This window comes from Camellia sinensis, chromosome 4, assembly GCF_055761805.1.
Source record: "Camellia sinensis isolate YWXY chromosome 4, ASM5576180v1, whole genome shotgun sequence".
NCBI lineage: Eukaryota > Viridiplantae > Streptophyta > Magnoliopsida > Ericales > Theaceae > Camellia > Camellia sinensis.
In genome coordinates this window covers 46,525,266-46,551,549 of record NC_138964.1, presented here as the reverse complement: position 1 = coordinate 46,551,549, position 26,284 = coordinate 46,525,266, and the positions used below count along the sequence as shown (strand labels likewise).

At 35.2% G+C, this 26,284-nt stretch overlaps 1 protein-coding gene and 1 pseudogene across 13 annotated transcripts; one reads left to right on the top strand and one right to left on the bottom strand.

Moving 5' to 3' along the window:
• The first annotated feature begins 1,852 nt into the window (after positions 1-1,852).
• On the top strand, positions 1,853-7,544 carry LOC114291019 (BRAP2 RING ZnF UBP domain-containing protein 2). Of its 13 annotated transcripts, none has more exons than XM_082924762.1 (7): positions 1,890-2,054; positions 2,236-2,380; positions 2,493-2,601; positions 3,138-3,275; positions 3,630-3,752; positions 4,193-4,285; positions 7,250-7,544. In XM_082924762.1, the coding sequence occupies exons 2-6, from the start codon at positions 2,277-2,279 to the stop codon at positions 4,250-4,252; spliced, it is 534 nt and encodes a 177-aa protein (XP_082780888.1). In that variant the 5' UTR covers positions 1,890-2,054; positions 2,236-2,276; the 3' UTR covers positions 4,253-4,285; positions 7,250-7,544. The 13 variants fall into 13 exon arrangements, 12 of the variants coding, with proteins under 12 accessions (XP_082780892.1, XP_082780888.1, XP_082780886.1 ...); XM_082924760.1 differs by having other exon boundaries at positions 1,890-2,181; positions 2,318-2,380; XR_014366438.1 differs by having other exon boundaries at positions 1,894-2,054; positions 2,318-2,380; positions 4,193-4,310.
• A 1,951-nt stretch (positions 7,545-9,495) lies between these two features.
• The window catches only part of LOC114291012 (caffeic acid 3-O-methyltransferase-like), a 30,919-nt pseudogene continuing 14,130 nt past the window's right edge, over positions 9,496-26,284 (bottom strand).

The following is a 26,284-nucleotide window of genomic DNA, read 5'->3' as shown; positions in this document are numbered from 1 at the left end:
TGTTTCCCTCCAGGCAAATGCAGCAAGGCATGGTCCAAAAACCAGGCCAAGAGGAGAAAGTTAAGAGGTCCCGAGACAAGGCGCTCAGCCGAATGGAAACTCAAAATGAGCACAAACATGCACAATCACCGAGCACTCAATCGATGACGTCCAAGTCTTTAGGACGGTCAAAAATGAGGTGTCTACACATACCTTTTCTTATATTCTTACTTGGCCCCAATTAGTATCATAATGTCATAGTTGTTTTGATTTGGCCCCAAAAAATATATTAATCATACTTTTGATAACCTAATCCCAAATTAAATTACATCTTTAGCATGTATAGCTATGTATTATTATCAATATTTATTTTTTTATTTTGTTTTCTTTTTATAACTTAATCAACTCCAATTCGGACCCAATTAATAAAATTTCAAATTTACTAAACTGAATCAGATATTTAATTAAACTCTTATATGGTCCGATACTTGACATTAAAATAATTCAATTCTTCAATTTCACCTTATTGAGAATTCCACAATTAAATTATAATTAGAATTAATTAAATGTAAAATATTATACATGATGGGGTCGTCACATTGTTTCTCTCTCTGTGTCTCTCTCTCTCTCACTCATCACTCTTCTCTCTGGCTCTCTCATCTCTCTCCATTCTCTATCTCTCTTGCTTATCTTTCTTCTCTCTCTCTCTCTCTCTCTCTCTCTCTCTCTCTCTCTCTCACTCTCTCTATATCTCTTGTTCATCTCTTTTTGTTATCTCTCTCTCTCTCTCTCTCTCTCTCTTTCATCTCTTTTCTCTCTCAATCGTTCATTTCTTTCAATCACATTCATCTTTTTCTCTAAGCCCATTGTTGTTGAAAGAGAAAAAAGTCAAAAAATGAAATGGGTCTCTCTCTCTCTCTCTGTGTGTCTCTCATCTCTCTTTTCTCTCTCTCTTTCACTCATCTCTTTTCTCTATCTCTCTCATCTCTCTCTGTCTCTCTTGTTCATCTCTCTTCTCTTTTTTTATGTCTCTCTCTATATCTCTATCGTTCATCTTTTTTTTTCTCTCTCTTTCTCTCGCTGATCATCTCTTGTTTCTCTCTCTTCCTAGCTTTCATTGCGCAGCAAAAATGGATACAGAGGTTTTTGGCAAAAGAAATGAGTTTTATTTCTGCTACGACAACCTTCCCCCGTCGCAAATACAGGTTATCGACGATGGCAATACCCCCATCGCAAATAAAAAAATTACTAAATGAGCCATGGATTCATTGTTTATGGCCTGTTTGATAACCATTTCGTTTTCAATTTTCAATTTATATTTACAAAAATTTACAAAACTGTCATAAAAACTTGTTTGATAATTCTTTTGGTTTATAAATGATTGTCTCAGTTTATAAATTTGAGAAAAAATTATAAACTCAAAAAATGAGTTTATGTTATTTTTAAATGGAAATTTAAAAATTTGACAAACAAATTTTTTTTTAATTAATTTTTTTTTCAAATATTTTTTTTCAATTATTTTTTTCAATTATTTTTTTTTCAATTAATTTCTTTTTCCATTATGATGTGTATGATCTCATTATCATAAATAATAAAAAAATAAATATAAATATTTTAGGCCTGGATAAACATGTTTTTTAGTTTATGTTTTTAAAATTTTTTAAACATTTTGTTCAAATCAAACACGTTTGTAATTTATGTTTTTGTAAAAATAAATAAAAACCGATTTATAAAATTTTTGTAAACATAAACCAAAAACATAAACGTTACCAAATACTACCTTAAATTTTCATATGTGACGGTTATACTTGATGTTGCCAAAAAAAAAAAAAGCCCAAAATCTTATTCGCGCTCGTTTTTTACCCTTCAACCAAAAATACCCAAATCTTAAATCCCTAATCTTTTGAACCAAAAATCTCCATCTCTCTCTCTCTCTCTCTCTCTCTCTCTCTCTCTCTCTCTCTCTCACTCTCACGACTGTGAGCAGGGCAAACGATAGCATTGAACGACGGCTAGCCACGGCAGATAATGGTGTCGAGCGATGGCAACGACAGACGACGGCGTCGAGCGATAATGTAATTAACCCTATTTATTATATACATTCAATTGAAGCCACATCAACCCTATTTATTTGATCAATACTATAATCTCTCTATTTCTCTCTGCATCTCTCTCGACGATATCATCGGTCAATCCTTTGTGGTAAGTGCTCATCATCGATTCACCTCTGTTTGATTCATTTTATTATATTTCTAGATCCTTCGCAGTAAGGGTTCATTGATTGATTCACCCTATGAATGTCAATCTCTACATGCTGGCCATTAACCCTAACCTTAAGAATGTTCATCCTCCTCTTCTTTGGATCCCACCTCGACCACTTCTTCGAACTCTGCTTCCTCCGGTATCCACCTCCAAGCTCTTCAATTTTTATTTTTTTATTATTGAGATTGTTACTCGAGAACTTGAAACCCTAGGGTTTTTTTGTTTTTGTTTTTGTTTTGAGTGTATTGTAGGAATGATGAAATGGAGGATCGGTACAGTGTGTTGATCACGCTTGCCAATCAGTTGACTGCTGATGGATTTTATTGTAACTTCAATGGAAAGTGGTTCAAATCATCGGAGGTCCCTAATCATCTCTCTCTCTCTCTCTCTCTCTCTCTCTCTCTCTCTCTCTACGTACATATATATATACTAGCAATGGGTGCAAATGATGTGATTGTAATTTTACTGCAATTTTACATCTGAATTTTTTTGATGATTTGGTAAATGAAGAAGATGCATTGAATTTGAGAATAGCTAGCTGTTAATTTTTTTTTGAAAAAGTTAATAATATGGGTATTTTTGAATTTAAATCCTTATGAGTAGTGTGCTTTATATATTAGTATGCGTTTGTAATTTCATTGCAATTTTACATTCTAATTTTTTGATGATTTGATGAATGAAGAATATGGGTTGAATTTGATAAATGGTAGCAGTTATTTTTTGAAGCAGTTAACAATATTGAGCATTTTTTGGGGGAAAAAAGTAAGTTACAAACCTTCAAACCCTTATGAGTTGTGCGCATTATATAATACTATATATATTAGATAGATTTAAAAGGTTTAATGCTATCTTTTACTAGTATTTTTAATTTGAGATTTTTATGCTTGATTTGTTAGGCTGAGGTCTGTCATATATATTTTCTGAGGTCTATCATATATATTTTGCTCAATCAGCGGAGAGCTATGAGTTGGCAGAAGAAGCCTATTCACCCCTGCCCAGATTCGTTGAATTGCCTACTTGCCCTGTTTGTCTTGGTTAGTATATATAAATTTATAATTGCTACTTTGTTTAGTAGTGATTTGTGCATTCTTGATGGTGCATTTAGGGTTTACTTTGATTTTGGGGGTTAAAAGACTGGTGAGTTGTAGTTTTATGGTGATTTATTTAGGTAATCATGATTTCATCTAAGGACACCCTGTGCCAGGATTTTTTTTTTTTTTTTTTAAAAAAAAAAAAAAAAAAAAACATCATCATGTATTCTGACTGGTTTAGAAATTGTTCAGTGCTTATAATGAGATATGCTCTTTGCAATATGAACTAAAGTTAGTGTTGCTTCTACTATGTCCATTTGTAGTTTTACTTATCAAAAATCATGTCTCCATTTTCAGTGTGTACTATTAGGTGCTATCCCATTCCCTGCCGATGTTGAACGGTTGAAAGATCTTGGAGTTTGTGGAGTGATCACCTTAACTGAGCCATATGAGACTTTGTTTCCAACATCTCTATATCAAGTGAGTTTCAGTTTTTGTTTTTGTTTTTGTTTTTTAACTTGTGCATTTTTTTACAGCTTGGCATGCCTTGTTATCTGAAGTGCATCCATTTATTTTACTAAGTGCAATAATTAAAGGTTGCTTCTGAAGTGCATTCATTCCCAAACTTATTTGAGAAAGTAATTCTTTTTGGCTTTTCACTCCATCTGGAATCTTGTTGGGTATTTCTGATTTGTTGGAATGTGAGCTTTACCAAATAAGTTTGAGGGAGATGGTTTTTATTTATTTTTTATTTTTTTGACTAGTGGTCCAACATATGAATGTTATTGAGATGCATAAACGATTTTACGTCATTTTTTTTAACACCATGTTTATTGACATCCTTTAGCCATATTTCACCGTAGTGCAAGGTTATTCACCGAGCTCTTCCATTTATTTCTGATTATGGTAATTTGTTGCAGGCTTATGGTATTATCATTTGGTGCTTCCAACAAGAGACTACCTCTTTGCTTCGTCACTGAGTGATATATGCTAAGCTGTGGACTTCATTCATGGTTAGTGTTTTCAACAAATTGCAATGTATGCTGTCTTAACTTTGGAGTAATGACAAAATTGTGCAAGCTATTTCCAACAGAGCTCTAAATTTTCTTGGAGGCATGTGTTATATTCATTTTCAAACAGCAACTTCGGTAATCTGATGCACATTAATTTTGTTATCAACAGATTACAAAGATAGAAATCCCACCAGTTATGAATTAAGACGATTAAGAAAATCAATTTATATACATTATTTTTCAATTGTAAATTTTTTATCCAAAACCTTGATCAGTTGGTCCTCATCCTCCATCTGATTCACTTCTATTAGGTTATAGGGTGATCAACAAATGCACCTAGTTAAGATTTATTGCTTTGTGTATTGGCCCTATCATTGAATCATTCCGATATATATGCAAGCAATGTTTGTACATACACATTTGTGAAGATGATTTGACACCAAAATGCAAGGATGTTTCATGCTATGAGAAGTTGGATAGTCAGATAATTTGAGTAATATAATCTGTTTGTTGTGTAAATTGATCGGATATATTTTCATAATAGGCATGAAATAAATTGATTGCATTCTACATGGAACTGATCTTATTGGTGGTTCTTCCGAGTATGCACTGTGTATGTTTGTTTTCTTATTATAAATGATAAGTTGTTTACCTCGAGGAAATCAACAATGATAATTTAATCCTGCTTCTTATGCCCTTTTAAAGAAAATGCATCGTGTGGTTGAGCTACATATGTTGAATATGCTTTGAATATCATGTGTTTATATATTGAGTTTATTCATGTAATGAACTTTGAATATGTTTTTCTGTCTCTGTCTCTCTCTCTCTCTCTCTCTATATATATATATATATATATATTAAAAATAACCTTCTACGCCATACAAAATTATGTCGTGAAAAGTGTAATAATTTATGACATGCACGAAAATGCTGTAAAAGATTACATACGACATACAAAGTATGCCAGGAAATATACTAAAAATAACCTTTTACGACATACAAAATTATATCGTGAAAAGTGTAATTAGGCCTCGTTTGGGAACCTTCCATTTTAGCCAAAAAGTTACTAAATTAGCCAAAAAGCCAATAACCCATACCAAAAAGTTAAAGATTCTCTTTTCTCTTTACTTTTTGCATATCCTTTCGTAAAAAGCCAAAAAGTCATCCCAAACATACTAATTTTTTTTAGCTCATATTTTAACTAAATAGCTAAAAAGTTACTAAATTAGCCTGTTCCCAAACTAGGCCTTATTCAATTTTGTTGTAGTGCTAGTTCCTTAAGAAACTTAGCCTGCGTTTGGTTGTGTTTTGTAAATGTGATTTGAGAGTATGAGTTATATTTTGAGTTTGTGTGTTGTAGAATTATGAATTGAGTGTAGAAAAATTGTTTGGTAAAGAGTTTTGAAAATAGTTTTGGAAAAGAGGTTTGATTTGAGTGGGGAATTGTTGATGTGACATTTGATATGTGATACAAAAATTTACAACTCATAACTAAACATACAATTCAAAATTGTTTTAAAGCACATAAAAAATTAAAAAAAATTTAGAAAATATTTTTTCCGATTATATAAATCAATTGCAAAAAATAAAAAATAAAAAATAAAAAAAATTCCGGTCAACTGGCCGGACGTCCTGCAAAGCCAAATTTTGTAAATGTGGAAAGAAACAACGCTTCTGTCATAACAGGTGTTCTGTGCAGAGTTTTGTAATTAACATTTCAGACCACTAACCAAACACCATTGTGGAATTAAGGTGTAGAATCACCATTTCAGTTCACAACCAAACAGAGCCTTAAAATTCGAGATGTTGACGCTCCAAAATAACCAAACGGCGTCGGATTAGTATGAAACTTGGCACACACGATCGCCTAGGCACAAGAGACTTGTGGGAGAAGACGGGACTCGAATCGAGTTCTTGGTTTGGGAGTTAGAACCAGATTTCACTATAGGCAAACTAATTTTTAAGAAACTTAGAATTCGAGGTGTTGACCCCCCAAAATCACCAAACGGTGTCGAATTAGCATGAAACTTGGCACACACGACCGCCTAGGCACGAGAGACTTATGGGAGAAGACGAGACTCGAATTGGGTTCCCGGTTTGGGAGTTAGAACCGGATTTCACTCTAAGCAATCTAGTCCCTTAAAAAACTTAGAATTCGAGATGTTGATGCCCCAAAATCACCAAACGGCGTCGGATTAGCACGAAAACTTGGCACACACGACTACCCAGACATGAGAGACTTGTGGGAGAAGACAGGACTTGAATCGGGTTCCCGGTTTGGGAGTTAGAGCTGGATTTCACTTTAGGCAAACTAGTTCCTTAAGAAACTTAGAATTTGAGGTGTTGATGCCCCAAAATCACCAAACGGTACCGGATTAGCACAAAACTTGGCACATATGACCGCCTAGGCACGAGAGACTTGTGGGAGAAGACGGGATTCGAATCGGGTTCCCGGTTTCGAAGTTAGAGACGGATTTCACTCTAGGCAAACTAATTCCTTAAGAAACTTAGAATTCGAGGTGTTGGCGCCCCAAAATCACCAAACGGCATCAGATTAGCACGAAACTTGGCACACGTGATTGCCTAGGAACGAGAGACTTGTAGGAGAAGACGGGCCTTGAATCGGGTTCTCCGTTTGGGAGTTAGAGCCGGATTTCGGTTTAGGCAAACTAGTTCCTTAAGAAACTTAGAATTCAAGGTGTTGATGTCCCAAAATCACCAAACAGCGTCGAATTACCACGAAACTTGGCATACACGACCGTCTAGGCACAAGAGACTTGTGGGAGAAGACGGGACTTGAATTGGGTTCCCGGTTTGGAAGTTAGAGTCGGATTTCGGTCTAAGCAAAATTATTTACTTAATTATCTTTGTAATTGTATATTAGTTAAATTTTATCTTTTTTTGTAATTAACATATTAACACATAATTATATTGTCATTAATTTTTTTTATTTTTTGTTTTCAGATATTTCCCGAGTAGAAGTTTGCTTCTTGTAGAATGCATGCCTATAAAGAATGCGACTAACTTTTGTTTTTGTTACCCATGGAGAATGATGAAGAAATTTTTTGTTTTTGGTTTATGTTATTTTGAATTGTGAACAACATTATGTATTTAAACATTATATATGTACTATGGAACATTATGTAGTGGGGTAATTTTGCTTATGTATAGTTATGAATGCAAGAATGTTTTTATTATGGAGCAATTGCTATTTCTATACAAGAATTTTTGTATTATTATGCACTTATTGGTTTCTTTTTCAATTGTTTTTTATTTAATACAGGTAATTTAATATTTTTAATAATAATTTGTTTGTTTGTTTGTTTGTTTTTTTTTTTTTTAACAACGGCATCACACCATCACAAAAAACATTAGAAGCAAAATGTATTTTTTTTGGCGACATAGGCAATGCCGTCACAAAAGAAATTGGCGACAGAGGTCATGCCGTCGCAATAAAAAACATTTCGTGACAGCATCTTTTGCTGTCTCAAATAAAAACTTTTAGCAACGGAACAATAGTGTTGTTGCAAAAGGTGTTAGTTCTTTACATATTATAAGTGACAGTAAAATGCCGTCGCAAAAGGTAACATTTCCCGTCGCAAAAAAAAGAAGATGGCATGATGCCATCGCTAAAAGGTTCTAGCAACGCCCTCTGTTGTGACCCCTCTTTTTTCTGTCGCTAAAAGTCATTTGCCGTCGCTAAAAGTTTTTTAAGACGGCACTAGGAGTATTAGCGATGGCATTTTACCGTCACAAAAAACTGAAATTTTTGTAGTGTTTAATCCTAAAATCTTCTTTGGAATGTTCTTTGTCATTTGAAAATGTTAACATAACGCTAATTATTAATTTATTTATTTAAAAAAAATTGGGTGTCACGATTGTATTACTTTTGAGGTGACCAAGATGGCTTGAGCCTCAAATTTGAATAAAATTTAAGAGCTCCAAAATTATTTTAATATTAATCCAATCTATTTATTTTTTTTGTTATTGCATCATATCATTATTTATTCATGTTCGATTAATATTTCATATCAAAACTTTCATTCTTAATTAAAAATAGCAAGTGCATGGAAAAATTATAAAATTTTTACAAGTTAAATTTTATGAAATTAATATAAAACCCAAGAATGCTTAGTTAGTAATTTTACATTTAAAAATATGATAAGAGTATTATTTAATTAATATTTTGTTGTAACTAGTTAAATTTTTATTCTGTATTATAAATTTATATTTTATTTATTTATTTCTTTAGTTGTAACCTAGATTTGTTAAATCATAAAGTTATAAGACCAAATTTTTATATTTTTTTTACTTCTTGTAATGATTTCTTTATATTCATATATTAGTCTATGTAAATAAATTTAGTATATAGTTGTAGTGATTATATATACAAATAGAATTTATGTGGATATTAACAAAAGATTTTTTTCTTTTACATATCTATCATTTTTTTTTTGAAATTATTTATAAAGGGCTCAATTTTAAAAGTTCGCATTGGGCTAGGAATATCTCAGGGCCGCCTTGCTTTTGTTCCTGAAGCACACAAAAAATAATGGCAGTTGTCTTGGGGATATTTTAGAAATTGACTATTTTATTTAATTTTTTGACTTCTTATGAAAAAATGTACAAAATTAAAAGAAGAATTAATTTTTATGTAGTTATTTTTTAGTTTTTAAAATTTTTTTTAACCATTTGCCAAAATAAACCTTAGTCGACAAAGAAGACTATAAAAGAAGAATGAGAGATAGTGAAAGGACCTTTTGGCAAAAAAAAAAAAAATATATATATATATGTTAATCTGTAGAGTAGAAATTTGCTTTTAGTTTCTTAAACGCATCTTTTGATTGAGATGTAATTTAGAGATTTAACAATAAAAGTTCAATTTCTAGTTCATTTCCTTGAGTTTGCTTGAATTCTTTAGTTAGTTCCTGTTTCTTTGTTTTAAAGGGGTCCTTGAATTTGTCAAAGGCAATGGAACATCAACAATTTCTTGATCTTTACTTATTAAGTTTGTGTTAAAGCATAGTCAATCATAGCCTAATAGAAATATTATTACTAATATAAATTGACACACCCAGCGGAACAAGAATAATTTATCACAAATTTACTATTCTTATAACTTTTGTTACAAATTAGCACACAACATACACTACAAACATTCATAACTTTTACTAAAAAGAAGTCAAAACTTTCTTACAATGTGGCCCTTTGTAAGGGTGTGCATCATAAATTTTCCCTGTATTCCTTTGCAATCAAGCAGACTCTAAGAATGTGTTTAAATCATAAATTTGTGTAAGAATTTGGAGCGGAAAATGAAAATAGAAGAGAAAAGTGATAAAAATTTAACTCATATTTTCACTACTTTTCCCATCCTATTTCCATCCCCTCCACAACTTTCTACTCAAATCATATATCTAAACACAACCTAAAAATAAATACCCTAGGAATAGTTACAATGGGTTACATTTTTCTATGGAATTCCACAAGTGAGAAATTGTTGGCATGACAAGCCACAGCTGGAACTGGGTTTTGGTCCTTTCCTTTCCTCCAGGGTTCATGTTCATCAAGCAAAGCTCAATTGCAGTTCACTTTTCACAGCAACACTAGTGTTGTATTCGGTTGAGAGATTTGAGTAGAAATTTGAAAAGAGAAATAAAAAAAGTAGGTAAAATGTGAATAAAACATACGTATATTTCACTTAATTTCACACACCTTTTTCTTTTCTCTTTCCAAATCACTCTCTAAACTCCAAATGTAAATCAAAGTACAAAATATGCAGCGGATAAAATGTTTAGATCATACCTTTTTGATGATAGAACCTCGTGGATAAATCACGTGCTTCCAGAGTCTGATAAACCAACCCAGCAGTGAAGTGATATCACAAACCATAGTACAAATGACTTGATCGTTTGTTTTTAGGAGAGAGTCAGTATATGGGTAGAAACAGATCATACGTTGTTTCTCCCTTAATTACCCATAACCATATATCAGATATATAATATATTATTATATCTATCCATATCAGTTAAAACTGATAATATCTGTATCTTGAGTGGTTATCCTAAATAGGTTTGAATTCAATTTCAAAACCTATTTGGATAGGATTCCAAATTCAAATTCAAATGGTCATGCCACATGGGCGCCCATTACTAACATCTCCCACTCGCACATGAGTTGGCATGACACTGCCACATCTCTGTCTCAATCTCCCAAAAATAAACAATCTCATACTAGCCACTGCACCGTGCGACTGCTGAGAACACCTGCATGTGGGAGCTCTATACTAGAAACTCAAAATGAGCCAGCATAGAGACATCAATCCAAAAGGAACAGAAATAGTGTCTCATATACCCCAGACCCATCTAATTACACCGGTCCAAAAAACATCTCTAATCCCTCAAAAAGAGCATGTTTGACCCTCTCAATTCTTGCAATATATTCACACTCAATTCGCCTCTCATACAGAGCGATATGAGTTGCCGGCAGTGAATATACAACAGTGGTGTAATACTAGATGATCTTCCCTTTGCACTCATGCCATTTAGTTTAGGGTTGACCGCTTTCCCAGTGATGTCCCTTAAGGCCGAATCATGCATGACCGCAGGCAACATACCAAAGTAGCAGAACATCAACCCCTTACCTTATGACATAGTCAAAAGTCACAAAAGGGTACATAAATGAAAGTCATATCAATAATGACACGTAAGACTCACACGGTGAGGAAGCAGGGATCCATTCTCTCACCTCATTACTCGGTCGCCAAGCACATATAGTATGAATACATGTTACGGTGGAGTAACTCTTCCATAAAGAGTGACGTCATACTCGATACACCGTACAGATATTAGTCTAGTCGCTTTCTAGCGCCTAACCCGAATTCTCTATTTGCTCGCCTTCTAGGCGCCAAATGAGATCTCGCATCTGGCTAATCATAACAGGCACAACATGGAAAGTGGGTACTAACATCCATGTTTGGTCCTTAACACGACCTCATCTTGGTTATAACCAAGGCGACATACATAGTGGATGATTTAAACCTCTCTTGGCTCTGAATAAAAATAAACCACCAGTCTCATCCTTGCTCGCTCCCAAGCGCCAAGGGCGATTGCTCGTGTGAGTGAGCCAATCTTGCCTGCTGACATCATCATCTGCTAATCATTATGACACAAACCATAATAGTGTCAAACATCCCATCATCTCAAAATAAGTGATCGATTTTTTAAAAAAATTGACCACAGCTTGCGCAATTATAGATTCCAAACATAAGCTTTATCAGCACCTCTTGCGATAAGTATATACAACGGAATCCACCATCTGCGCCTCACATGAAATGATTTAAGATCACTACCTCTTGCGCAATAACCTCTCTAAAGATATTTTGGTGACCAATTTGCGTTCATTCTTAATGCGCCCAACTAGCGCAGATGCGCCCAACTAGCGCATTGAATTTTACAAGGAGCAAATTAATATGCTTCTAGTAAAGCATTTTATCCACAGTCTAATGAGCAAGGTCAATGTCTAAACAACTCAGTTGACCATTTACCAAAGATAACACTTATCATGCCGAATACGCCCACATAGCGTACTTTAGGCTCCCACAACAAAGAAAAAATCAAGGAATATAGGTCATCTGTTTCTCCCAAAGACAATCCGAGGATTCACTCAATAGCTAAGACTCTGGCTTTTACCGATAGGTAGGTCAATGGATTTGCAATTTTGCATCTAGAATCATTCTAGGATATTCTCTATGTAAGTCATCGAAGACAAACCGAGAATTTTCCTAAAACAATCCCTAAGGATCATACATCCGAGCATATAAATTACATCACCCATGTCCATCATATCTAAAATAGAGGACTGCCCACCCTAGGTGGCGACAACCTTATAAATTCCTGGCTCATAATGACTAAGTAAGGAAAAAACTTCTTTTGGACTATTGATCATGCCTCAGTGGTCTTCATTGATCATCGTTGGCCTATCATGGCTTGACGAAATCTAAGAACCACTGTTTGGATAACTGCTTTAGGCTGTAAAAGATTTATTGGAACTAGCAACCTTTTTGCGCTCCTAACTTTTCACCATAAAAGCAGAAGGTAAATCCCTACGGATCTACTTATCCAATTCTCTAATGAGAAATCGGGTCACAATGTCCACAAATCAATGTTCCGAACTTATGTCAATTATAGCCTAAGTCAAAATAACCTCACTCCCCAGGAGGAAGTCTTCTCATGGTCTACACTTTCCTCAATGGTGCGACTTTTCGGTATCTAGCGAGCCTTATGCCTCAACAATGACTATCCAAATTACGCATAACTTTATAACAGTTTTGCGTCATAATGGAAAGTCAACCAAATTATAAAAAAATGGTTAATCCTCAAAGACTTTGTCTTAAACTACGCAACATTGATCCACTTTCTAAAAAAAAGGGGACTAGAGCCTTAGGCATTATCCTAGGCTCTTTATCATCTTGCGGAGCAATCATGAATGTTTCCCTCTCAATCACCCAGTGATGACGTGGAAAATTTTCACATTCGCTACCACGCAACTAAGAATGTAGAGTATTCTTCTCTAATGGAGTAATCCATTAGTAGGCACATCGCTCCCACTGTCCCTAGGATATTGGAAATTTCTTTCCATTCTCAACTAGGCTACATAGAGCGCTATGCTTGGAATTCTCCATCTTATAGAGTTCCGAAAACTCTATTCACGTCACCTTTACTAATAAAACTTTATGTGACTTAGTTACACTACCACAAAGCTGCTTACCTATATGCACATGACCTGGAGGGTTTGCATGACCGCATACAATAATGCGTCACACGACCCTTTGTGTTTACAAGACAGCATACAATAATGCGCTATAGAACCCTAGGTCTGAACTTCGCAATCTTATGAGAAGTAAAATAAAGATAAGCTGCTTAACGATTACAGATCGCCCATAGATGGCTCTCCGCTAACCCATTACTCAAATGGAGTGTAAAATCTGATATGGAGGGCACTTAGTTAGGGATATAGGCAACAAACTAGTGCAATTTCCAATTGGGAAACATTTTGCGCCATTATCCACCTAACATTAACAATATTTAATTCCTTATCTCTACTACACAATTGTGTTGTTGAGTACTAGGAATAATCTATTTTCTAAGCACCCATCTCTCTTCACAGAGTTTTCTAAAAAATAACTCAAATAAATACTCGCCACCTTGGTCAAAACTAAAAGCATGAAAGCTGTTATCTAATTGATCTCAACCTCATATGTGCAATGTTAAAAAATCATCTCAAAACTTTTGACTTATGGGAGATCAAATAGTCTTGACTCAGATGCGTATCGTAATCTATAAATGTGTCGAGATTGAGGCTTAGCTATCATACCCTCACACATATTTAGTCACAAATATCATAGTGGACTAAATGCGCCAATACAAATGACTTTCTACGGCTTTCCTACTTACTTGTGCGCACCCATTGCGAACAAAGTTACACATTCACATGAGAGCAGGATGTCATAAGCGAGTGGGCCCGAGAAGGCCTACTCAAACCATCGTGTCATCATCTCATTAATGTGATTAAGTATAATAAGCCACCGGTTCATGACCAATGTCATAAACTAATTCCAATCATCTTAATGTGTGAGTTCTCGAAGATAAGTTTAAAAGGTTTAGGCCCAACTAGGTAATGACTCAGGACTAATTCATATTCACTAGATCATAAAAGGATGTCATGGAGATATCAACTGCGCCTAAGTCACAAATTTAACTAGTAAGTGCTAATCCCCTGCACCTTCAAGTCAATTTTATTCTCCATACACTTTAATACATCTAGTTGAAAGATGACGATACTCCTCTTGCCATATCTATTTCTCGCTTCATAGTTACTTGCAATTAATTCTACTATCCACAAGAATGAGAGAATAAGCTATCAACTATGACAGCTCCTGAAGTAACTTAAGCGCGAATTAGGCCAAAGAGTCTAATTCAATACAATGCTCTTACAAGCGATGCGTCAAATTCTTAAAGTCACAACAACCTTGTCAACCTTGATCTTTTCATTACTATGCTGCAACGTTTGCGCTTAGTGGTAAATGTTATTCAAAACGTTAGCCTAGTAAAGGAATCACACAAAGAAGCACCTCATCCATGTCTCACACTTAAGTGTGGAAACAAAGTGTCCAGACTTAGACAAGTTAGCAATGCTAATAGATTTTGCCGCCACTTGGCGCTAATCTTTTCACTTAGTGTTAATAGATTTTGCTGCTACTAAGCGCTAATCTTTTAATCTTCAAGTGATACTTCAACGCACACTATTATAGTGCATGAAATTTTGCTCCATCCAACTCCCAATAATTGGGTAGAGAGCAAAACACTGCTCATACTGGCTACTCGTCTTACACTTAATGACTAATTTATTTAAGCTCGCATTTCTAGGATGACGTGACTCTTGAATGTTACTTCATCCAATGATGTAACATTATTTACAAATCAAATTACAAAGTCAATCCGCGCAGCTCATTAGTCAAGATCATATACTGATCTATTGAGGGCTTACTAATTTCATAACTCCAAAACTCGCCAACCAAAACTATGTAGCGTGCCGCTAACTATAGCGCACACATTAGTTTTTATTGTGCCGAACAAGGCAACAAAACCACGGCGACTTTGAGTCATGTTTCCTTACTTTGGCTCAATTAAGGTTTGACCTAAAGTCTCCAAGACTTTTGCTCATCTAAAGAATGGGATTAGTTTGTTCACTTTTGAACATCTCTACTAAGTCTAGGTCAACCAAATTAACTTCCATAAGCTAAATCAATTTAGAGAGAAATTCGCATTGGGATTAATTTGATTAGCATAATATAATTTTGCCGCAAAAATCTAAATTAAATAGTGACAATATTACACAAGTCGCAAGATCGAAAATCCGCTATGCTCGTAATCATCTCTTGCGCCACAGGTGACAATTATCCAAAATTTAATTTAATTTATACGCAAAATATTGGTTTTCGGGAGTTAATCTACAAAGATTTCTCTCAACCGAATAACCTCCCACTGACTATGGCATATACAAAGCATGATAAATTCCATACAATAGTATCTTAATGTAAATTTACAAATAACTCATGCTATATTCATTTAATAATGGAATTCTAATAAATAAATAAATAAATAATCATGCTCCTCTAATTACAACATATTACAAATTCTAAAAAAAAATATGCTGTATTAAATATTTAAATTATGCCATAACAGAAAGTACATCATCCTGAAATTTTCTGAAATTTTCTGGAATTTTAAATAACTAATAAACACACATAAAATCAGAAATAAATATTCCAGAATCTGATAAAATGCTATAACTATACCAGTAAATAGTAAACTACATCAATAGTCTACAATAAAAAATTCAGCCCCAGAAATTTAATCATGCAACACCAGATGCATTTTAAAGCATAAAACATGAATTATTAACACAGAAAAAATATTTTATATTTTCGTAAAATTTTCAAAATTTTACAGAATGTAGAAAAATTAATTCTGAGTCTAACGGTACCAACCATGCTTCAAACAAAGCTATAACGAATAAATTATGGCCAATTAACGCAATTCAGAATTAAAAACAAACAAACAGAGCCTTAGAGCCAAGCCAGGCGGGAAAAACAGCTCGGCTCGGCTCGGCTCGGCGCCGCTCATCGCAACTCGGCGCAAGTCGGCTCAACGCGGCGCGGCGCAGCACCGGCTCGGAGCGGCTCGACGCACGGCTCAAACGCGGCTCGGCGCTCGGCTCCAGCACGCGGCGCGCGTGCGAGGCGCGGACGGCGTGCGCGTGGACAGCGCCGCTGACGCGCGCGTGATGGCGCCTGCAGGCGCGTCTATTGGGCGTCTGGCGCGTGTGGGCGCGTGGCAGCGCGTGGGCGCGCGTCTCTTCGGCGTGGTGGCGCGTGCATACCACGCGCCGCCTTCCAGGGTACTGACTGGTCCGATTTTTACACTGCCAGACTCCTTTTTTCAAAATAAAACCGTTTATGGTATGAAAAAAGACATTAATGAACATAAAAAAATATTTATGCTCTTAATCTAATCAAAGTAGATTTTTTTTTTCTCCTTTACAAACATTCATGTATATAATGTAAACATACACATGTAAAAATATACACATGATTAAAAAGAAACACGAAAATATCCATCAATGGCTCTGATACCAATGTAAATCAAAGTACAAAATATGCAGCGGATAAAATGTTTAGATCATACCTTTTTGATGATAGAACCTCGTGGATAAATCACGTGCTTCCAGAGTCTGATAAACCAACCCAGCAGTGAAGTGATATCACAAACCACAGTACAAATGACTTGATCGTTTGTTTTTAGGAGAGAGTCAGTATATGGGTAGAAACAGATCATACGTTGTTTCTCCCTTAATTACCCATAACCATATATCAATATATAATATATTATTATATAGATCATACGTTGTTTCTCCCTTAATTACCCATAACCATATATCAATATATAATATATTATTATATCTATCCATATCAGTTAAAACTGATAATATCTGTATCTTGAGTGGTTATCCTAAATAGGTTTGAATTCAATTTCAAAACCTATTTGGATAGGATTCCAAATTCAAATTCAAATGGTCATGCCACATGGACGCCCATTACTAACACCAACCAAATATAGCGTAATGGTTTCAGGGGATTCTGGAACCACCATACCCACCGCAATCACTTTTCCATTTTTTGGCAATGACTCGGCAATTTTTCAGTATCTTCAAGCAGTGTTTGTCATCCCAACTATGAAGTATCCACTGTTTGATTACACCATTCAAAATCCACGTGTCAGTCAAAAGCTCACTCAGAGAAATGCTACGTTATTGTAAAGGTGCATATTATTCGCACGTTGTTACATTTATTTTTGTTTTTATTTTTATTTTTATAAATGGTATAAATCTTTTTGAAATATGTTATGCAGTTTTTTTTGGTAGTCTTGTGATAATTTATAGTTTCTAAAATGAAGTCACTACAATTTCTGATACATTGTTTTTTTGGGGTGTGTGTGATAGTATTACGCTTTTTTTCACTGAAATATTACTCAAAATTTTGAAACATAATATAATTTATTACTGTTGAGTAAAATTTCGATGAAAAAAATTTAAACACATAATAAAAATAGGTAACTGTATCACAAATTGTTATAATTACACTTCAAAAATCACAAATTATTATAAATTGTGTAACATTTACAATAAGGTTCATAACATTTTATTAACAAAAAAAAAAAAAAACCCATAATAAATAGGATGTTATAGAGTTTTCTATCAATCAATGTGCTCTGTGACCGCAATTTTCCTAAATCAAAGTATATAAATTAAAACTAAACTAAATCAAATCTTAAATCCCATCAAAATATATAAATTAATAAACTTAAAAACAATCATAACCAACCTTCATGAAAATGGCATCTCCTCTCGGAATGCTCGAGAACATGTCTCCTGCAACATGCTCAATACCTGCAAAAGAAAAAAATAAAGAATAAAGAATAAAGAATAGAAAAGGAAAATTATATTGTAGTCTCTCTGTTCTGGAGGGTAAATGACTTCTGAGGGGTAATTTAGGAATAAAATGAGAGATTCCATTTAATTATAGATAGCGACCCAAATTAAAATAGTTTGTGCAAAATTGATATAATTAAAAAAAAAAAAAAGCACAAGTCAAACTAATTTTTGAGGAATAATTTGAAAAGTAAAATCACACTTGCTCTTTAATTTGTCAGCTTGTATTTTAAATTTGACCCGGTTCTAACTTAAGTATTACATACTCACTTGATTTGAGAAAGCTTGGAGAAATAAATTTAAATTTTGGAGGTGTTTTTCTTCTTTCAAGAAGCTGGGCTTTTCTCTGATTAATTGGATAGTTCAGTTCAAAAATTGTGAGAGGGGTTGAGTGAGACCCACACAATCTTTGAATTGGACTGTTCAATTGATTGTAAAAAAGTCAAATTTTTTAAATGAATAGATAATTGAAAAAAGAAAAATAAAGAAAAGAAAGTGAGATACCAAGTCAATTTGAGCATGCCAAAATTTTCATAACAGTATAAATAAGTTGAGAGATGTATATAAAATTAATCCACATACCATGATAAGAAGGAGACTTTTCAATAACTTGAGGAAGGTCAAAGTTGATGCCTTTGATAGTAGGGTACTTGGAAACAATCATGTTAAGGATAGCACCATTTCCACCACCAACATCCACAATAGAATTCAAGCCTTGAAAGCCATTGTAAGTCTCCAAAATCTTATTCATGAACAAGGGATTGTAGTCTCCCATAAAACCTTTAAAAAGCTCACCACACCTACCATCCTTCCCAACATAGTCAAATGCATTCATTCCATAGGCTCTGTTGAATGGAAGTCCTCGTTCTATAGCTGCATCTTTCAAATGGTACCTACAGGCATGGATAGACATACCGAGGAGTGCTATACAAACGAAAAAAATTGTATGAAACTTTGATTCAGAATTAGGTGACAATTTTGAGTCTTATCATTTTAAAATTTGACGTTCTTTAATTTGACTATAAGAATTTGAAGTATCAAGTGATACGAATTAGGAATTGGAGTCACATTTGTAATTTTTTTTAAAAACATTGCCCTTTAAAACTCAAGGGCAAATTATACTTTACCCTCTCAAATTAAAAATTGATACAGTGTACTTTCTTTAATAGTACCAATAGAAGATAAGTTAAGAGAGAATAGATTAAGATGATTTAGTTATATAGAACGGAGATTAATAGAGGCTGTAGTGAAAAGATACGATACAGTGACGGTAGATGGAAGTATTAGGGGAATGTGCAGACCTAGATTGATCTGAGCTAGTATAGTAAATAGAGATATGAATCTCCTTAATTTGACTAACCAAATGACTGTTGCTAGAATTGAGTGGAGAATAAGGATTCATGTAGCCGATCTTATTTGATAGGATTTAAGACTTAGTTTGGTTTGGACAATGTACCTCTTTTATCTTCTGAAAGTTTGGTTTGGGCAATGTACCTTCTTTATCTTCTGAAAGTTTTTAATCTAACTCTTATGTCAATTTGGTTATCAAAACAGATAGAAAAGATGTATGTAATGTGCATATATAACATTTATGACGAAAATACTCTTTAAAGATGTGTCATAAATATGACTTGTGCACAAATACACCCTTTAAGATTTGCTTAAATTATGATTTGTCCCTTGTGATTCTAAAAATTACATTTCATCCCTTGCAATTTATAATTTCGTAACAAATTGCCCATTTTATTAATAAATCATCAAGTCAATTAACAATTTTTAATAATGTCATAAATTTATTTAAATTAATATATAATTCATATAATTTTATTATTGTATAGGAGAACAGTTAGAAATTTTATTTTTTCAGTTAATTATATTAAATAAAAAATTCCAACAATGTGATATTTGTAATTTTCTAAATCACAAAGAAAAATTCATATTTTAAATAAATCTCAAGATATGTATTTATAATTTATTTTAATCCCAATATTCTATCATAAATGCTACAATATGCCGTAAGTTTTTTCACCAAAATAGTACATAATATTTATATTACATCATTCGTAACATAACCACACTAATCCTTAGCCTTGACTTGAGAGGTACACACATAAATCTGCTCATTGGCCCGGTTTGGTGGAGCTTTTTTTAAGTTAAAAGTTGATAATCAGAAAGTAAAAAGTAAATACACTCCTAGTCCAGCTTTCAAATAATCAACTTATTTAAGTTATTTCTATCTAATAATTTATAACCAGAAGCTGTACCAAACAGTTTGACATTGTTAGCTTTTTGGCTTTCGAAGGTTATTTTTGTAATTATAAACGTGCCAGCAAGGATCAATCAGTCCTTACAGAATATTAATTCCCAACCAATTATCAGACGATTGTGTTTTAGTTCTTTCAGCCTCAATGAAGAGGACTTTCACTGGTGGCTTTGTTTAGGAGAATTAAGTAAACAATTATTAAATGAAGAACAATTATAGCATTTCATTGAGTAAAATGAAAGACTTACAAAGATCCAAATCAACCTCGTTGAGGTTTACAGCAACAAACTACTTGAAACTACTCCTATGAACGAAGTGCAGTGTAGTGTAGGGTAGGAATTTGAAGTACAGAAATGTAAAGAACAAGAAATGTAAAAACTGGAAGGAAAAATAAAGTAGATAAAACTGATTTTTTAGATCTGAGTCTGGGGGCACTTTCTGGGGCCTTATCTGCTATTTACACTTCTTAATGACAACCGTCGAACCGCATTTCTAACCGTCGAACCATCCCTCCATGGTCGCTGATCATGTTGCCTTATAGTTAGCTCCACTATGCCATATTTATAGTTAGGCTTCCCTCCTGATTTTGAATTTAAATATGAGTAACCGTTGAAGCCACGTCATCTTGCATCTCTTTGCTGATCCAGTGCTTATGCAGATCTACAAAAACCAATACTAACTGCCACGTGTGTGATTATGATTGAAGATTCGAATTGTCTTCCCGTATTGCCCTTATCCTGCCACGTGTCGAACTGTAATTGGCTTATACAAAAAATGTAGCCAACATTACCCCCGCACTAATATACCCAATACTTGGTGATATCAGTGGATTAAGGTATTTTATCCACATCTTAGAATGTGCATGGGCTTTGCATTTTTTCAGAAATGCAACCGTCATTCATCATTTGCATTAAATTCTCTTCTAACTCTTGAACATTCTCACTATCTCAGTATTCGAAAAGACTGATACATCTTCTATGGCCAAGCCAATCTTTTCTTACATTGATCAAGCATACGAAGAGTTATTTGATGATGCTGTTCATCCTCGAAAAAACTTTCATGAATTGATTAGCCACCTTTACCCACCTTTCTATATTCAAGTCATGGAGGCTTTTGCAAACTATCAACCTTTGGATTACGAACCTATTTTCCACAATTCTTTAACCCAAAATTTTGCAAACATGGATATTGGAAGCTCTTCCTCTGGTCCAAAATCTTCTGCGTGGGATGAGGTTGTAGCTTCTTCCTCTTCTGCGGCTTCTGGTTGGAGAAGCTGGCCAGAACCTGAGGAGTCCAAGTTAAAAAATGAATCAATCATCATTTTGTCGAATTCATCGATCCTCTAACTTTCCTTCCCTTTGCTCGGAGTTCGGTGGTTTACCCATATGAGCCCATCGACCGTCGACGCCGTTTGGAAGACAACTTACTCGTAGCATGGTACACATCTTCCATGCCTACAAAGATAGTACAAGCCACTCACCGTCCAGAAGAGGCTCAAGGGTACAACCCGTCATTCTTAACCCAAAAGGCAAAACTTTGTTCTTCTGACTGGCTTGATATCATCAACAACCCCCAATTTCCTCCTTCTTTCGAGATGGAAGCTCCTGCACCTCCTCTTCCGCAAAACCCTCATTGGATGGAGGAACTGAGACTTACCCTTTTTGAGGGCCAGTTTCTTCCCACTTATCACCCTCCATCTCCCCCTACTAAACATCAGCGACAGTAAGCCCAACTTTTGCTTGTGGCCTTTTCTCACTTGCCCTTCAATGTTCTTGAGGGCGATATTCCTCTCAAGAACTTTCGATGGGCTTGTGATGTTATGACCGGGGGTCATGTCCTCAATCTTATCGCCCAAGTAGAGCTCCAGATGTTCTTAGACCAACTCCCATTGCTTCTTCATTGGCATCACATTTTTGTGGTCACCACTCAATCTTTGGATCAAATCTCAGCCCATCGAGTTCATACCCGGTATGAAGCAGAGAACCTTTTCGATGAATATAATGATTTCAAGAACAAAGACTCTGCATACTAGGATGACTTGGACATGGATGAGATGGAACAAAGTTTGAAAGAAACAAAGTTTGAAATAAGGGCCAAAAAACTTTTTTTTATCAAGTAAGAGCATATCAACTTCAACAGCCTAGCTTGGAAAAGATTGAAGACAGAATAAAGAAGGAACATAAGTTTATTAACCATAGTTGGAACAAGTTCCATGATCTTGTCATTTATTCTATTCCTTATTTTTATGAACTTGAATATGTAGCCAAAGAAGGCCCCTGATGTAATTGCTTCTGTCTTAATAAAGCCAAGATGTCTGTTCTTTATTTGGCATGGTCTGATTTTATCCCATTTGTCAAAGACAAACAAACTTAAGGCTTCTAATTCAACAATTTCACCCTTCGAATTTCGATTCGATCATACCCAATGAAATACTGAAAACCCAATTTGAACTTTTCCAACTTATGGAGTATAATTGACAACTTTTGCCGGGTTCTTTTTAGAATTGAAGCTTCGAATTCAACAATTTTGCCCTTCGAAACTTGATTTGATCATACCCAATTCTCTAACATATGGTTAATACAATCAAGTAATTTTGAATCAACTAATTTTGTTTCAAACAAACAGCCTACATTTTCCAAAATATGGAAACCTCTTCTAAGGACTACACTAATGATTCCTTCTGTATCATATCAAACCAACTACCGGTTTAAAACTTAGAATAAACAATTTCTAACCGGAAGGTATTTCAAATTTTGTTTCAAAGGATTTTACTCTCATTTAGAAACCTACAAACAGGTCTTTAATCCTGTTTGTGCTTCAAAGTCGGCTTCCTACTTTCGAAGCCATTTGTCATTTGATTTGGCGCAAAAATTTGGCTTCGAAGCCAAATATTTTATTTCGAAGCTGACATCAGTATTTCAGATGTGTTTCCCTCCATAACTATCAATATAGAAAGAAACTTTTCGCATCCGTACCTTTAGTACTTCTTTGTGAATTTCGTCCGTGCAAAACGACTGGGTATATTTTTTAGACACAAAAGTTTTAAAACCCTTTTATTTCGTGCTTTGAATTCACCTATTTGCCTATCACACAAACCCTTCATCTCTACTGACCTTCCTTTTTCCTCTACTCTCTTTCTCGACTTCGTCTTCTGAGAAAACTCTCTATCAATGGCTTCTTCTTCCTTGAAAATACCGGTCGTGGAGGGTGCGAGTCCGTCTGTAACCTTGAAAAGGATTATTGACGCAGAGTGTGAGAAGTACAAGGCTGGTGAGAAAAGCGCCATTGACGGACGCATCTTCATTCCTCGTCGTCATGAGCAGCAAGAGTATGTGCTTAGGCCCATCTTCAGGAAGATTCCTACTGAGCTTCCAACTCTATATCCACGTCTAGAAGACCATTGTCTTATTTACGAAGGTGGTCTTGACTGGGGAAGCTAGAGGATGAATCGCCCCCATCGTTGCTGGCCTACAGTGAGACCAGAGTGGCAATAATGGTATGATTGGGTTGTCCCTAATAGGACTCTGGATCTTCAAGAGCTCTGCCTTTTCGACGCCCTCCAATTATCCATGTTCACCATTTCGGAGGACCCTTTCTTAATACCTACTACCATTTGCTTTTGGAATTCTGCTTTTAATTTCTTTCAATTCAGATGTGGGATGATAGCCCCTACTGTTCTTGATATCTGCCATCTATTAGGATTGTCCCCTACTGGAACCCCCATTGGTCTAGATTATCCTGATCTCAAAACCCCTTTTTCCCTCCCCTCTCTTAACTCATCCTATAGCGACTTTGTCAAGGCTGAGAATAAAAGAGAGGGCCCTGTGACTGATAGGGAATTCTTTTCTTTTATATTATATTGGCTTTGCAAGTTCCTTTTCTGCACCTCTTCTTAGAGGATCATGCCTAAATTCACCCCTCTTGCCAAAGCCCCCATCTTACAAAGAAAGGTGGCCTTAGCTCCATATGTTATAGGTCATGTTTATAGAGCTTGTTCCCCTTTTTTGTGAGAAACCCTTGGATGCCAATCAAGGAGGTCCATTTTGGATACTTCAGCTTTGGCTTTTTGCATATTTTACTAAGCTACAATCTAAATGCCTAAAGTTTTTGGAGCCAAACCCTACTACTCATGGCATGAGGTTAGTCAATGTTTCACTCTATCCTTCCACCTTCGCTTTTTACTTTTCTTTCTTCCACCAACTTCCAGCTTCCCTTTCTTCCCACAGCTTCCGTCCCTTCAAACCTACCAACATTGGCCTATCTTAGTTGAGGACCTTTCTTAGTGATAGGTTCTGCTCTTCACCCCAACACAAGAACATATAGGCCTCTATTCTAATCCCTAGAGAGTTATTCATTGGAACTATGAACCCCAAAGCTTACAAATGCATTGCTAAGCCCTATTGTCTTGCCCAATTTACTAGGCAATTTGGCTTCTCACAAGGGGTCCCAATACCTCTCTGCAGCCAGACCAATTTAAGCTTTACCAGCAGGGACTTGAAGGTTCAAAGATCCAGATTAGAAAAGGCAACTTCTAAATTCATCCAGGACTTTATTGACTTTGAGTACTTCCATTTCATTCCTCAAAGTAACATATTGAAAAGGTGCCAGAACTAGTGGATGGCCAATATGGAGGTACACTTGGCCATTCCTCCCCAAGACCTATTAATGGTACTGGACGTACCTCAAGCCAAATCGAAAGGGGCTGGAATTGTTACTTCTTCCACTGCTCCTACTACTACAGTTCTTGCACCTGTCACCACAAAGCCTATTCCTGCTACCTCAACTCTTCCTAGAGTTACTCGAGCTGCCTCGAAGAAAGGTATGTATTCCTGTTTCTTTCTTTTCTCCTCGAAGAAAGGTATGTATTCCTGTTTCTTTCTTTTCTCCTCCTTTATGATACTCTTATCCTTACTTATAACTTTTCCTTTGGTGTAGGTGGTGCGGGTGCCTCTCAAGGAGATTCTCCCCAAAAGGTTCAAGCTTTAAATCTTCTGAAACGGAAACAGCAACAAAAGAAGAAGAGAAGGCTCTTATTCGACCTTGAAGAAAAAATACCTGAGGTTCGTATAGAAGAAACGGAAACAGAACAAGAAGAGATAGAAAAAGAGCAACAAACACGCTTGAAGTGAAGGAAGAAAATGACTATCTCTTTATCTGATTTCACTAGAGATCCCATTCACGAAGCATCTGCTAAAGCAGTGGAAGTAGAGTATTCCAAAGAGCTTATTGTATTTCAAAGGGCTGAGAAGAGAAGGCAACAACAAATGCTTAGAGATGAGGCTACTGCCGTTGATGCATTCCAAAGAGAAGTTGCAAGACAACAACAAACCACTGGACATTATACTTTTCGCAGCTCTCCGATCATAGCCACTACTTTTGAAACCAGTAATTTCCTTCGTGCCTCTATTTTTTTCTCTCAAATTTTTAGTACTGAAACTTGACATTACTTTGTATTTCTTCTTTTGCAGCAACAACTACTCTGCCTCCTTCAACAAGGACTCCTTCAATCTTATTTGAAGTTGAAAGACTTCGAATTGTACAGCCAATTCAAGCAATACTTCCACCTCTTGGTCCTATATTTTCCATACACTTCTTAAGGCCAAGTATTCTTGCATCTCTCTCTTTTGGCTTAACTCCATACTTTCCTCATTTATCTTTCAATTCCACTCAATTTACTCTCCCTTTAAGCCTTACTGCTTCTTCTCATTCTGAGAAAATTCCAGCTAATACATTATCTCCAATGAAAGTTGATTTCCATAGAGAAGACATTGGTAACTCTCCAATTCCTTGCTCATTATCTCTATCTAGCTCCAGTCCTTCTTCTCTCGATTTACTGATAGCCAAAACCATAGAAACTGCTAAGGATACTCGACATTCTTCTCCTATTCTTTTGCAGTCATTTCTTCTTTCTACCAGAGCTCTTTTTGCACCTTCCATGTCAATGGATGAGGTGGATATCTTCGAAGCTAGGTTAGCTAGTCTCTTTGACATACCTTCTACCTCTCCAATAGCTAGCAGTGAGACTGAGCCATTAATTCTAGCTGATTCTTTATTAGAAATTTTTTAGAGCTCTTCCACTAGTGGTAAGACTTGCCTTCAATAGACTTGGACAGCTACCTGGAGCTGCTGATATTCTTTTCGAGGATTCCTTTCGAAGCCTTATAGAGGCCTAAAATAAAAAATGTCTT